This window comes from Polyodon spathula, chromosome 19 (genome assembly GCF_017654505.1).
Source record: "Polyodon spathula isolate WHYD16114869_AA chromosome 19, ASM1765450v1, whole genome shotgun sequence".
Taxonomy (NCBI): domain Eukaryota; kingdom Metazoa; phylum Chordata; class Actinopteri; order Acipenseriformes; family Polyodontidae; genus Polyodon; species Polyodon spathula.
This window is the reverse complement of record NC_054552.1, coordinates 31,664,160-31,678,330: the sequence shown is the minus strand read 5'-3', so window position 1 is coordinate 31,678,330 and position 14,171 is coordinate 31,664,160. Positions and strand designations below refer to the sequence as shown.

General features: G+C 41.5%; 1 protein-coding gene across 3 annotated transcripts in view; it reads right to left on the bottom strand.

Annotated features, from left to right (window-relative positions):
- LOC121294695 (immunoglobulin superfamily DCC subclass member 4-like) overlaps nt 1–11,291 on the bottom strand; it is a 49,983-nt gene extending 38,692 nt beyond the window's left edge. For all 3 annotated transcript variants that reach the window (XR_005946814.1, XM_041218694.1, XM_041218695.1), the window contains exon 1: nt 11,098–11,291. Coding sequence is in view for 2 of the 3 variants with exons in the window: in XM_041218694.1 (XP_041074628.1) it covers nt 11,098–11,167 (70 nt within the window). In the remaining variant the exon portion in view is untranslated. The remainder of the gene's footprint in view (nt 1–11,097) is intronic.
- Between the last annotated feature and the right edge of the window lie 2,880 nt (nt 11,292–14,171).

Sequence of the window (14,171 nt, the reverse complement as noted above, 5' to 3'; positions counted from 1 at the left end):
TGGCGATTTCCCATTTCTCAATTTCTTATTCCATTAACCCTTTAAGGTACAAGTGTTCCACAAATTAAAAACACCAACTTTCTTATCTTTGCAAAGAGGTGCATGAAACCGGTTTAAAAATGTGCTGACAGGTTGGATCTGGTCATCCAAATTGTCAGTTTTCTCGTGAGTCACTCTCAAATGTATTTTAAGATGAGGTGCTCAATTCCTTCTTCTCACAATCACTACTAGGAGGAATGCCGTGAAGTCAGCTGAGTTCACTGCATGTGGGGCTGCTTGGCATCTTTCAAATGGCAGGATGCATGTGGGCTTGGAGGAACCCATAAATCTGCCCCTGATAAAAACATCAGCAACTTTCATCAGAAACCCAACAGAGCTCCAATATCACCTGACTGACAAAGAGCGAGGGGTGTTGTGCAGCACCAGCAAGCCTGAACGGAATGCACAACTTTGAACGCTCAGTCATACCTTCTGCACTAATGGTGTCAGGCTAATATCTATGATGCAGCTGGTCAATCACTTACCAGACAGAAGCAAACTAAACCGGCTGCCAGGTTCCTAACGCAGTGTAACATGCAGTGCGTCAATAAGACAAACGTTTTCTGGATTTACTTACAGTCTTACTCATAGTTGTTCCTCAGACTCGCATCCTCAATTGGGTTTTGAGGCAAGCGGTTCTGAAATTAACTACTTATTTGGTCCATCCTTTCAGATGCCCACCCGACTATAGTGGACTGAAATGACCCTGAAATATAACACAGTGTTTCCATAAGAATTTCCAAGCCGCACTAGAAAAGTCTAGACAAATTATTTCATTGTAACAGACTATCTTGTTAGGAATCAGGAGCACTTAAAACAGCTGCCAAATGAAGTTTTCCACGTAAATTGCCACTGACACTACCCAATAATGCTGAAGTGTGTGAAAAATAATACATTTTCGCATTTTCATCAAACACCACAAAGAACGTTTATCCCCCCCCCCCCCCCCCCCCCCCCATTCAGAAGGAGAAATCTGGTCTTGGCTAAAACAGTTTTATGGCAGCATCTGGTCACACAGTTGTGGATATTGCTGGTTGAAGAATTAGTTCATAATTCCTGTGAACTGCTCCAAGCGTCTACTGTATCTGATATGCTATTTTAAACCTTTTTTTTAATATGTATGTCACATCAGATGAGTCTAAAATGCTGCGTGTTGTATTTAGTTTAAATTAGATGGGGGGGGGGGGGGGGGGGGGGGGGGGGGGGGGGGGGGGCAGCTGTGAGCCACGGCTGGATTACTTCTTATTAGAGCCGTAAATTAAGCACCGGTCTCATGATCTCTCTGTCTCGTATACCAGGGCTGGGAAATGCAAACAAAAACATAACCGGGTTTTCTTAAAACTCCACCTCCCTTCACCCAAACAAGTGCTGCTTTACGGGCCACTGGGATTCCAGTGGTAACCAAAGTCAAACTGAAAATATAAAGCTACACAAAACATACAGTATTACATCATCTTCATACTTTAGGATCTAGTAAAGTCAACAGGGCCAGGCGATTGTTTTTCTATTTTTATTAACATTCCTTTACTGTCAATGACCCAGAATAGAATTTTGGAAGTTTGTGATATTTTCTATTTTTGCTTTAGAATCTGGGTCATAAAATCAGACAATATATATTTATCATCAAATGCATACTCAGCCGAGCTGAAGATCTTATGAAACACAGTTACAATGTATTCTTTGTCCACTTTTTTTGTGGAACTGAAAATGACTTGAAAAGCCCTATACAGTTTTTTTTTTTTTTTTTTTTTTTTTTTTTTAAATTTTCCCCAAAATTTGGTAGGGTCATTTAAATTTGTAGATGCTGAACAATATGCTTACTGCAACCTTTAAAACTACAGTAACATGCAATGCATTTACTATTCCTCTCACAGCAAATCACAGTGTAGTCACTTAAAAACAATACACTAGGTAACTTACATCTGGTTATTAAAAAAGGGCAGTTTGTAAGAATACCATCTTAAAATGATGTTCATCCTGACTTCCACCTACAGCGCATGGATTTGAACCTCATACAAACATGCACGGAAAACCGAATGTAATTTCAGACACGCCTATAGCCTACAATACCATCACATGTACTGAAACAGCATGCCCAAACAAAACCGAGTTTGGCAGAACTGCATTTGTGGTGCCATCTCCTACTGTAAACTGAAGCACAATTTATCAGTGCCGCTCATATCCGTACCAACGCCTTCTGGGGATCTCAGCCAGGACGGGATCATTACTATTTCCATTCAGGTACAGCGAGTGCTGCACTCTCAGCGAGTGGACTCTTACACAAAACACCGGCGAGCTGCAATAGAAACACACTGTTTCTCCAGACCAGTTTGCACATCTCTGTAAACTGCTGATTGGGCAGCCTGCAAACGCACATGCCATTTCTAAAGCACTTACTACTGTAGACCATAAACAGGCTCTCTGAAGGTGTAAGAAATAATAACACACTATAGAAATGGAACTCGTAGGCTTTTTCTGATACACGCCCCCTGTGAGGGGCGGTGTACACATGGTCCTGTCCGGGTTAAAATGCACAAGCTCTTATTGTTTCATCAGCAGTTCGGTCCTTTCCATTATACAACACTTGCTTAAATGGTAAAGGAGTGAGAAATCATTGAAAGTCTGTCTCCGAACACTGTGTTTACTGTAAGGCTTTTCGAACTCCCGCTTAACCAACCCAAACCTGTGGACCATGCACTACTGCACACACACACTTTACACCCACGCTGTTTAAATAAGAGACCAAGATGAGCTGAAAGAACCTTAGATCCCATCTTTGTTTCTATGTTACTATTTCATCAGCAATCTCTATTGTAACGTTTCTATTGAAAAACCACAAGCCTGTCTGATAAGAAAGCTATTTGATTATATGTGCAAACCACAAACTTCTGCTTGAATAACACAACAGAACCATGTAAGTCCACCTCCTATCAAAGGGGGTCGGCTCTGCTATTGGTGTGAATTATTAGGCCACACCTCTTTTAGGTGGAACCCCACATCCTGTGGGATGGAACCTGCCCAGTATATCAATGGCTGTCACTATTGTTTGGGCGTTCGAATACCACCTGAGATCTGGAAGTGTGCTTACAGAACTGTTTTACTTTGTTCCTAATTTACTTTGTTCCTGCATAAACTCTTTTGATTGAAACTACCTGATGAAAACTGGCTTATTATTTTTAAGAAGAAATCTAACCTTACAAAAGAAACAGTCCTGTACCGTGAGCGGACTGTGTCATTTCACGTTCTGCAGGAATAGGGACCGATTCATTCCGACAAGGGCTACTTGCACAACAGAATAACTGAATCTAAACAATTTATGCACTGTTCTGTAAAAGGACATCGGTCATTACAAACAGTACACTATGGCCAACTGATTTTCCAAAAGTTACCTTCGATAAGTGCAGCCGTTTCCTAGTGGGAGACTCCAGCATATATACATAATTTGCCAAAATCAGCAGTTTCCTACATGGCACTTTTAATCAAAATCAATGTTCTTACAAGACCGCCACATGTTTCACTACAGAAGAACCTGGCATACAATTAACCCTGCTCTTCGCTTTCACCAGTTAACGTTTGACTAAGATTTGAATGGAAGTTTATATTTGATTCTGACCTTGGCAAATTAACAGCTTCTAGCCTTTTATTATGTTCTATTGGTCTTTTTCGCTCTCCACACGTTTCTAAATGGGGTGGGCAGGGAAGAGGGTCTTATTGATCCAGTAATTTCAGATTGAAAGGACCCAAGCAGTGCAGCTTTTGTCCGTCTCAGGAAACAGCAAAATTCAGCCCCAAAACTCACAATGGACACACCTGCGGCTTTTCAGGCAGCTCACAAAAGCAGCTTGTATGAGCCGATAACAAGCTGAATGAAGGGTTAACAGTATTTAAGGGTCATCCAAATGGAGATAAAGCACATGGAGAGCTCCAGCGGACTCCAAGTGAATGGCTAAATAGGATTCTGTGATGAAGCATCTGTTGTAATAAAAGGCAATAATAAACAGACATGACACACACGGACATAACAGCAAACCCTTCGAGAAAGCTCCCTTCAGTGCAGTGGCTACAAGCAGGCGGGGAAACAGGCAGCTATAAAATCAACAGGTTCCTCTACCTGGAATCATGATGCGGGTCTCGGCTCATACACAAATACAAACCATTCTTTTACGAAGCAAAAACTGTACTTTCCAGTTGTTATTCCTGTTGGTTTTGCTGCCTCTTGTTCAGATGCTTGTTAAAAACTCCTGTAATCTCCAGTCCAGCAGACAGACGACTGTTTAAACGTTTTCGAAATTAAACAAAATCGCTCAACTCTTTTTTACATCATATACTGGAATTGAGAATGAACTGCTATAGCACTGACTGCAGGCAGAAACGCAAGGCTGCCTCCACCTTGTACTGCGTGCCACACTACACACACACACACACACACACTATTATATATATATATATATATATATAAAATGTGTTCAAGAATACTGAAATGGTTCACAAGAATGGAATGAATTCATTGGCTGGTGCAGGCTTGACTCAAGACCAAATTGAGAAGACAGTATGCAATATTCCAGGGTGAAGATGCTACTGTGTGTTCATTATATAGTGCCTGATCTCAGACTGCCACGCACTCAGGACTGTAAACTTGATAACAGGGCAGGGCTGCTTATGCTGGCAGTGTCAGCACACGCTGTACTTAGAGTAAGGAATCATTAAAATAATGCCTTTATTAATATTCCATAGCACTCCTAGCAAAACTTTCAATACCCAGATTTCAATGACCCCTGCTGGTCATTTCACATGACTCTAGTCTATTCTTAACTCTGTCTATTCTGGTCAACACTCATTTTAATTCATTGATGTCTTTTGGATGAGATATTGAGCACGGTCTGCTTGTGGATATTAAATATTTCACTTCTGGCTGTCTGGCTGACAGGAGACATTGTCCTGTAACTGTACAATAATTCTGCGAGGGAGGTGAAAGAGTGGGGTAATGAAGTAACTTTTCAGATCCAGAGACCTGGGTTCAGACACACCTCGGGAATAATGGATGTTTGCATCAATAAACACAGCTCACCATGCACAGTACATCCATGGATATATAGAAAATGAAACATGATATCAAAATGGAACAGCGCTGGTGCAGAATAGGATTCTGCCTTCCGTGTGCATTCAAACTGAACCAGCAGCAATACAAGGGTTAATCCTGCACTGTGCTGCACCTCGCCCAACGCTTTTCTGGCAACTAGAACCATGTGACACACCAGTCAGTTCTCTGGGAATGGAAAGAATGTGATTGTTTAACAAATGAATGCTAAATGTTTCTTTCACGTGCCAAATGTATATTCCGTCCGTTTACCTTCCATGACATTATCAGCTTGAAGGCAAACCACCGAATCAATAATTTAACATGGCACTCCACATCAATCCATCAGTCAGAAACCCAAGAAGCAGCCAGTGAGAACTTTAAAATGACCTTGATTCCCCAATCATACAGTATGTACTGGACAGATTCTGACATGCACAAACCTGCATTCTGCTTCTCTTGGGTTCCTACCCACCTGACACCAAACCTCACTGTAAACATTGAGGAAATTCACTTTCCCCCCCAATGAAAGATCCTGTGATATATCCTACTGAACAAACACAGCACTTCAGAAGAAATGGTAGATTCCATGCCGTGTGCATCTCTGGAGGAATGGAACACACACACAGCATTCTAGCATTCAGGTAGGGAGAGGTCTTCCACGAAACATGTGGCGTGGATTTCTGTGTGGACTAGATCATTATACAGCAGTTTCGTAACAGCAAGGCTGTGACTAAATATAATAATAGATTCAACTTGAAACCCCTTTGTTTAAACAGTGGGTTACCCTTCAAACTGCCATACACATTTTCAATGGAAAAGTACACTTGATTTGGTATTTAAAGTCATCTTTATTTTTTGTTTTGTTCAAATTTCACACACTGTACTGAAAGCTATTCAATTACAGTGATTTAGACAGCATGAAGATAAACTTTTGGGGGAAAACAATTGAAAGTCCATGCAAAATTCAACAACTATACAGTCTGGGTTAAATATCTGGTAACACACTAAGTTAACATTGTTTATCGTTTCAGCATTCCAAGCCTTATTGTAGTGTTAACAAGAGCACCCCATCCACTCTGCTGCTTAAGTGAGGAAGGAGTATTACAAAACCAGCTACTGCTATAACAATGCTGTCTAGGAATACAGGAGAGCCCCACAACAAAGGCAAGATACAGTATTGTTTTTTCCTCCCATTTATGCATTTCAATTTTAAATGAATCCCAAAGAATAAAAGCTTTAGGACTGCAGAGGTTTAACTGCAACTTTAAATCCTCCCCCACCACCCCCCTGCTGCTCAAGGCCAGGTGGTGCTGCAGAAGAGAATGAAACAGGACAGCAATGGGGCTCAGCACTGAAGCAGCAAGATTCACAACAGTTTTATTTATCACACTGCAATGATCACAAATAGCAGCTCTCCGATTCAGTTTTGGCTTCCCCTCTATGCTTACACTCTGCAGCGTCACCCTGGTGCAAGTATGTCGCACCCCATTGAAAATATTGTCGACAGCCATATCTGATTCATAAACATCCTCCACAAATAGCATGTGCTGTGCAGCAGGATCTGCTCACGAACACTCATTCTTTAGATATCTCCTTTAGTAGTTTATCTGCTTGGAACATGCCAGACCCAACCCACAGCAAGCAGACACACTGTATAAAGGGGAATAGAGATGAAATCAACTAAACTAGACAGCAAACTACATGCACAAAACTGATAGCAGCACTGTAGTGCAGTGTACTAGGGACGCTCTGGGACAAACAAGGGCTTTTCAATGCTCTAAAAGCCTTTCAAAATACAGATATTATTCAAAGTCTAACTGAATATATTATTTTAAAAGCATACTGTACTGTACCTCCGGACAGGAGGCAAATTAAATCCTGAACTCCTGACAAATTAGAATTAAAGAGATATGCCATACAGTTGAACGTTATATTTGTTTCAGCTCTCAGTTAATACATTACATATCAGCAATATCTTTTTTGGCTTACTGGATGCAGGCTATACGAGGTTAAAGGCTACTGCAAACAGGCCTGGATCTTCTGTCCAGGCATTCATCATACTGTATAAATGACTTGGGATTTAAATGCAATCACAGTCACGCTTACTGCAACTGCAAGGTCAAAATAAAAGATAAAGAAGAGCTGGGATTGACGTCAATGTTCCACTCACATCTGGGATGATGCTAATCAATTTTAAGTGAACAGCTCATTAATTTACATAATGCAATTAACATAATTACAGCATTTCAAGTGTCTTTCCATAATTAACTGTGTAGACAACCCATTAGAGAGCCGCACAATCCATTTAGCAGTGGGCGGGGGTGAGGGCATGATTTCTACCAGAAGAACGCCCACAGCTCCTAAATAACAAGAGATCAACATGCATTGAAACCATGTGATTGTCACGATCTACGGTGTTTAAAATGTGACGACTGCTCGTTACATAGGTAGTGTGAATAGTACACAAAAATGAACAGCCCTCAGTAGACCCGTTCAGTCTCTGACAAGTGCAATCAGTCCTGTGCAGATTTCACCTGCTGATTTCAATAGTAAACCTGAACAAGGGGATTTCAGAAACCCAGGACTGGGTGCAGGGTTACGTTTCTAACCTGGGTTTTGCAACACATCCAGTGCTAGAAACACACAGATAATGATGAATGCAAAGGTTGAGCATTCAGAGAGTCAATAGGCTGGATGAATCTGCCTGCATGTGACTTTCTCCAGTAAACAGTCATGAGAAGAACAGTGGGAGCCATGTGACAAACAGCTCAATAGCAACAGTGGCATTTTGTTGCTCCCCCAGCAAGCAGGCGCTGACTCCCTTCTCCAAAGCATAAAGGCTCACTCTACTGCAAAAGCATGTGGATAGCGATCAGGAAAACAATCGTGGGCTAAACAAAACACAAGCAAATTAAAATAATATAATAAAATACTGTGATGTCCAGGAAGCATGTCAAAGTTCCGAGCCATCTGAGCTAGATGTGAACGAATTCCCTGAATGACAAGCGTTTCATTTGATCTTTCAGATGGAAAACAAGCCCTTTGTTTTGAATGGCATGCAAAACTGCCCCCACCCCCACCCCCGTTCCTGGATCTGTTCCTTTGAACAAAGCTCAGCTGCATTCTCTTTACAATGCCTGGCCAACACTTTCCAAACACCCTTCTGAGAGTCCAGGAAGAGTCCCAGCGTTTTTACTGGCTCTTATAATAGCCATCAGAATTGCCACCTGAGAAAGAAGCTCTCTTGCAGCAAGGTGGGGGAGGCAGGGGTTACGAGTGAATCAAGCACCAGTCGTGTACCGTTTAGTGCAAGAAAATCCTGTGTGCATTTTACATGAAATTAGCTCCACTTCCAATCCATTCCCATTTCCACTTCAGCTGATAAAATATCAGGGGAACACTTAGACTCGTCAGCAAGACAAACACTCGTCAGGTACAGTACGAGCTTCAAATCCACCAGGACATTTCAATATCTCCTTTACAAAAATGCACTCATGAATATGGCATGCAGGGCTGTACAAAAGTGGTGATAAACGTTCACTCCTGGGATTATTAGGCAATAAAACAATTGATAAATAGGCTGGGCTGAATAAAGCCATTATGCATTAAAGAACATTGTTCTGTACTTCTGCAGCACAGTACTGAGGTCTGATTGGGTTAATGGAGTACTGACAGGGAAAAGAGAGGGTCATTAGGTAATGGCGATATCACGGTGCCTTGCATTCTTGCATTGTGGGTTTGTAACTCCCTCCTCTGCAATGAGATGCACAGTCCCAAGGAGGCTGCAGCCCATCAGTGCCACTCTTGAATGTGGAGTTCTGCAGCAGTAGCTCACTACCTTTTACTCCGTGTCCCATGAAACAAAACACGCAGAGTTCAAGCCATATTTATTTGCTGGGTGGGTCCAATTCCAGGTTGCATAATGTCTATTTTTTGCCTGTACACTCTGAATGCAGATTATCAATTCGACCTGTTGCTCGTTCGATTTATGTTAGGAACTAATCTTTGGTTATCTAAGTGAGTAAACACAGTTGATCCATGCAGGTTTAATACAGAATACAGCAGAGTAAAAAGAAGTGATTTATCCTGCTTTAGCAAGCTAGATTATAATATATATTATATATAATCAGTATTAGATGTAGTAGAAAAAATGTAAAAATTGAGGAGTACCAGCTTTGCACAATGAATTGTTAAATGGCAAATAACATATTTAATTTGATTTCATACACTTCAAACATGTGTACTGCAGTTTATTACTGATGTTTAAAATGAAAAACACTGTCACAAAGACATGTATAAATTCCTTTTATTGACGCTAAATGTGTGTGTTATATTACATTATATATATATACACACACACACACACACACACACACACACACACACACACACACACATATACATACACACAGTATAATATAAATATAATATCTATCTATGTTTGTTTAACAGAACATCAGCTGTGGTTTTAAGGTATTGGGAGCAGCAGAATTCAATCCTGTGTAGCTGTGCTATTCATTTCATGCTGATACCAATGGGATGAAAAAAAAAAGTGGGTCACCAAGTGAAAACTGATAGAATGTAGCGTTTAGTGTGGATACTGCCAGGGCTGGGTCAGTTCCCATTCCCAACCAATTCCATCACACCACTGATCAAACTTGCAATTAACAATATTCTGATCAATCTTGCAATTAGCAGTATTCTGATCAAATTTACAAGTAGTTCAAATGAGCTTCTCACAGTCACAACAAAATGACTTGCATCGAAGTCACTGTAAGTTAATTACATTGGCTTTACTGTCTCTAAAACAGCAATTCCAATTCCTTTGAAGAAATTGAAATTAAGACTGGGAATTGATTTTAAAAGGAATTGGTAGAGAAAAGCAAGAATTGACACAAACCCTGGATACCGCACTTATTTCTTGGAAAAGCTTCTCAACAGGAAACATGGTACTGTACCAGTAACCTAGCTTCCCTGGTCAAATATAAAACTTACAGGACATGCAGACGATGAACCCTCAATTACAGGATAAGTAATATACAACTATATAAAAACATTAAAGGATCGCTATTCTGGTCCTGCTCGCTTGTCTTTCTCATGCAATGTGCAGGCTGGTTCGTTCCCCCTCCGTCCCTCCAGGTCTGTCGACTGGCTGGCTGGGTCCTCCCTGGCACTCCGTTACTCCACAACACAAACAGCGCTGGAGAAAGCAGCAGCAGCAGCAGCAAACACACCCCTTTCTGCTCGATAGAAAAACACCGAGCACATGGCATACACTTGGCACAGACTTCGAAATCTCACATTATTATCCTGACACCGTTTTACAGTCTCAGAAGAACAAGCTACACCTGGCGGAGGGGGAACGGGACGGGACTATATTATTTTGTAACACTTTTCTGCGTTGCTAATTTGCAACGTTGAATAGGAACATGCAGCTAGAATGAGCTATTTTAAGTACAAAATCCTACAGGATAACTTAATGCGTTCAAGGATTTGAATCAAATACATAATAATAATAAGAAGAAAAAGAAATCAATTATAATCACAAGGTCAAAATGCATAACAATAAGCGTTCAGTGTAATTTACTTAAAAAAAAAAAATTAAACTGTACAAACACGTTCTGAAAACTAGGTTCCCAAAACAGAAAAACGCATAACTGAATTCCAAACATATGGTTTGCTGACTTTCACAGACCAAAAACATGTGTCACAGCGCAATGCCAACTGGCATACAAGAGGAATCTTAACTGAAATAGTAAGTTTGCACACACAACTCTCATTATGTTTTGCAACAAGTAACAAGCAGAGAGAAAACGTCAGCGTTAAGCAATATTGCACAGCCCCCTGCAAAACAACCCCAGCATTACAAGGAGCACTGACAGGGACCCAAAGGGGGGTGACTATCCCAGCAACAGAACGACTGTCGTGCATCACACACAGCAACCCATAAACCTGAAATTCAGAAATATCCCCGTTACCTTGAGAGGTTAGAAGAGCAGCGAGGGTCAGCGAAGCGAGGCAGAGAAAGCAGAGACCGTCCAGCGCCATGTAAACCCTTTGATTACCAGCAACAACAAAAAAAGCGCAAGGATGTTTTTTGTAATTTATATAGATTTTTTTTTCAAAGTAACAGTTATAGGAGAACCCTCTCTCCAGTCCATCGCCATCTTGTGTGAATGTTCCAGTGTGTGTGTGTGTTACACCGAGCCAAGTCCCGCTTTAGGTGTCCACTGGAGACGCCTGAACCGCTGCCAACAGACCAATACACCCCCCTTTCTTCTTGGCGCAGCAGCGTGCTGTTTTTAAGCCTGATGGAACACCGTGCAGCAGCAATTTCTCATCCGCTCCATATCGCCATTCAAGTACGATGTGTGATCACCAGTGAACTCAGCAGTCAGTACTCTGTACCCCCGCACTGTGCTCGAATATCTATTACTTGGGAATGACGGGCAATGTAAAGTATAGACAGAGGGGACCATCCATTAAATGGATATACAGTAGTACTTTATAATTCGTGATAAACATATTGATGAATAGATAAATAGACCCTGCCTGCACAGATCCACTGCCGTAACTAACAGGTTAATAACACCAATAATAAATGCTACCAATAACTATACTGTTATGGGTCCAGGTGGGATTTAGTAAGTGGTAAAGAGACAATGCTGGAAGAGGTAGGGGATGTTTTTGTGCTCCATTCCCCCTCTTATCAGCTTTCTGGTGAGACCATTGCCTGGAATATGCTTGCTGTCTCTCCAGATGTTTCCAGGGCTTGCAGAAAGCTGCTGGGATAGTCTTCTGACACAGTGCTAGCAGACAGGGGCCGCCCCTGGTCTTGTACAGCTGTTGACAAAGAACATAGGGAAGGAGCAGTGGAAACTAGAGAGAGGATGCAGTTTGTAAACTAAAAGATGGAACTGGTTTGGTGGGCATTGCAAAAGCTTCTCCCAGCCCTCAATACTAAATTAGCATGGTTGAAAATTAAACTGTGTTGATGCCAGCATTGCTGCCCAATGGTAATGCCCACTGCTGCCCCCCTTTGTCTGTGCTGCATATTAAACATGAAGGTGTGAGAAGGAACATGGCCAGAGTGAGTTTGATAGATGTGTAACCTCTCTGATGGAAATGCCAGTGTGCTGGTTCAATTAAACAATTTAGTACAGGGCTGGAACAAAGTCCAGGAATGGCCAACTTTGGCCACCTCTGATCTAGGAACTGATGGGGACCTGCCTGCAAATGCCAAAGCAACACCATACCAGAGGAACTGGTGAGGATCTGCACACCACTGCCAAAGCAACATCATACAAAACAAACTGGAAAAGTGTTGCTGTTTTTTAGAATTCTGCCGTATGTAGGCTGTAGACCGCTTAGTTTGTGCTTTGCGATGCTGATGCTGGTCATGTCGAAGGGTCATTAGGGCTTGAGGATTGATGCCACTGCAGTGCTGATGTACTTTTCATTACTTCTCTCTGACCTAATCCTGTCACAGGCTCCCCTGACAAATGTCAGCAGCATTAGGGCTTTGCAAGCTACCCTCCCTCCCGCCTCCCTCCTCCAACACCTTACCCAGCGGTCCTTCCAGGGTTCACAACTCCAACTGGAAAGTAAAATAACAGTGCAGGTGAAATAAATGTGACCTCAACTGACTGGCCTGTAAAGGTACACTGTCACAGAATTGAAAGTGTGTATATATATATATATATATATATATATATATACACACACACACACACACACACACACACACAGCGCTGTACAGTCTTTGTCAGAGAACAACACAGTAAATGCCAGTCTATAGGTGGCACTGTTTTACTGCAAGATAACAGATACAAATTATATTATTGGTGAGACAACAAGGATATTGACTCTCATAAAAGTTTACCCTGATACATTTATGCAGCAGTTTAGCTTCCTTTAAAATGCATTAACTATGCTTGACCTTTTTTTTTGTTGCAATATTTTTACCATGTCTGTGATTAAAATGTTTGGCTACAACACTTAGCAAGATTTTGACCACTGTATAACACAGTAAACATTTAGAACATAATACAGGAGTGTTGGAAAACATGGAATTGATTAGCAGTTTGCTACACATGTGGACTGGCAGAGCTATACTGGTGTTCGTTTCTGAAAAGAGACTAATATTGAAGATAGCAGACTGTTTGGTTCAAACTGCATGTACTGCTAACAACTGATAGAGCCCTTGCGTCTACAAGCTTCTTGCCCAGCATTGACTGCAAGCTAACAAGATAACAATGCTGTGGACCAGAAGGGGCCAGGCTCTAAAACTTTTGGAATGCCCACCAAGGACTGCCATTGGACCCAAAGGTTCTCAGGGAGAATAAGAGATAATGCCACTGGACTCAAAGAGTCTCAAGCAAAATGGAGAAATATGAACAAGGAAGATGACAGAAACTAGATGTATGGACCTTTTGGGGCACCAGGGGTCTGAAGAGGAATGCATTAAGTTCAGATGGTAGTCACACTGGTCTACACACACAGACACACTAAATTAAATACATATAGTATATGGTAACAGAATAATGTGTTGTACCTTTGCTATTGGTTAAATGTCAAAGAAAGAGGAGGTGAACCATCTATACCGAGGGGTATTTAATGTCTTCTGTTTGTCCTGTACCTGGGACTAGACTCCCTGCATATTTCAATAAACCTAACAACTGATTGAAGAAAAGGACTCTGTGCATTTTCTTGAATCTACTTACTCACCATCCTTTTTTTTTAGGTTACATCAAGGAGATTTTCTTTTTTTTTTTTTCTTAAGTCTGGCTTTCTATTTGGCAGTACTAGTATTGTACAGCATTTTCAAATAAACCTGGACTGGTGTGTTGATATTTCTGCTACTGTGAAAGATGTTTGCCAACATCGGCAGTTGGTTCAGGATCTGAGAACACCTGGACGGATGATAGATTTCTCGACAGCTCTCAGAAATAGGTCAGCCGGTGTCCCTGGTGATGGAGCGAGCAGCTGCCTTTGATAAGGAGAGAAGAAGGGAAATAGAAGCATCACTGTGGCACAACCGGGATTCTGGCTA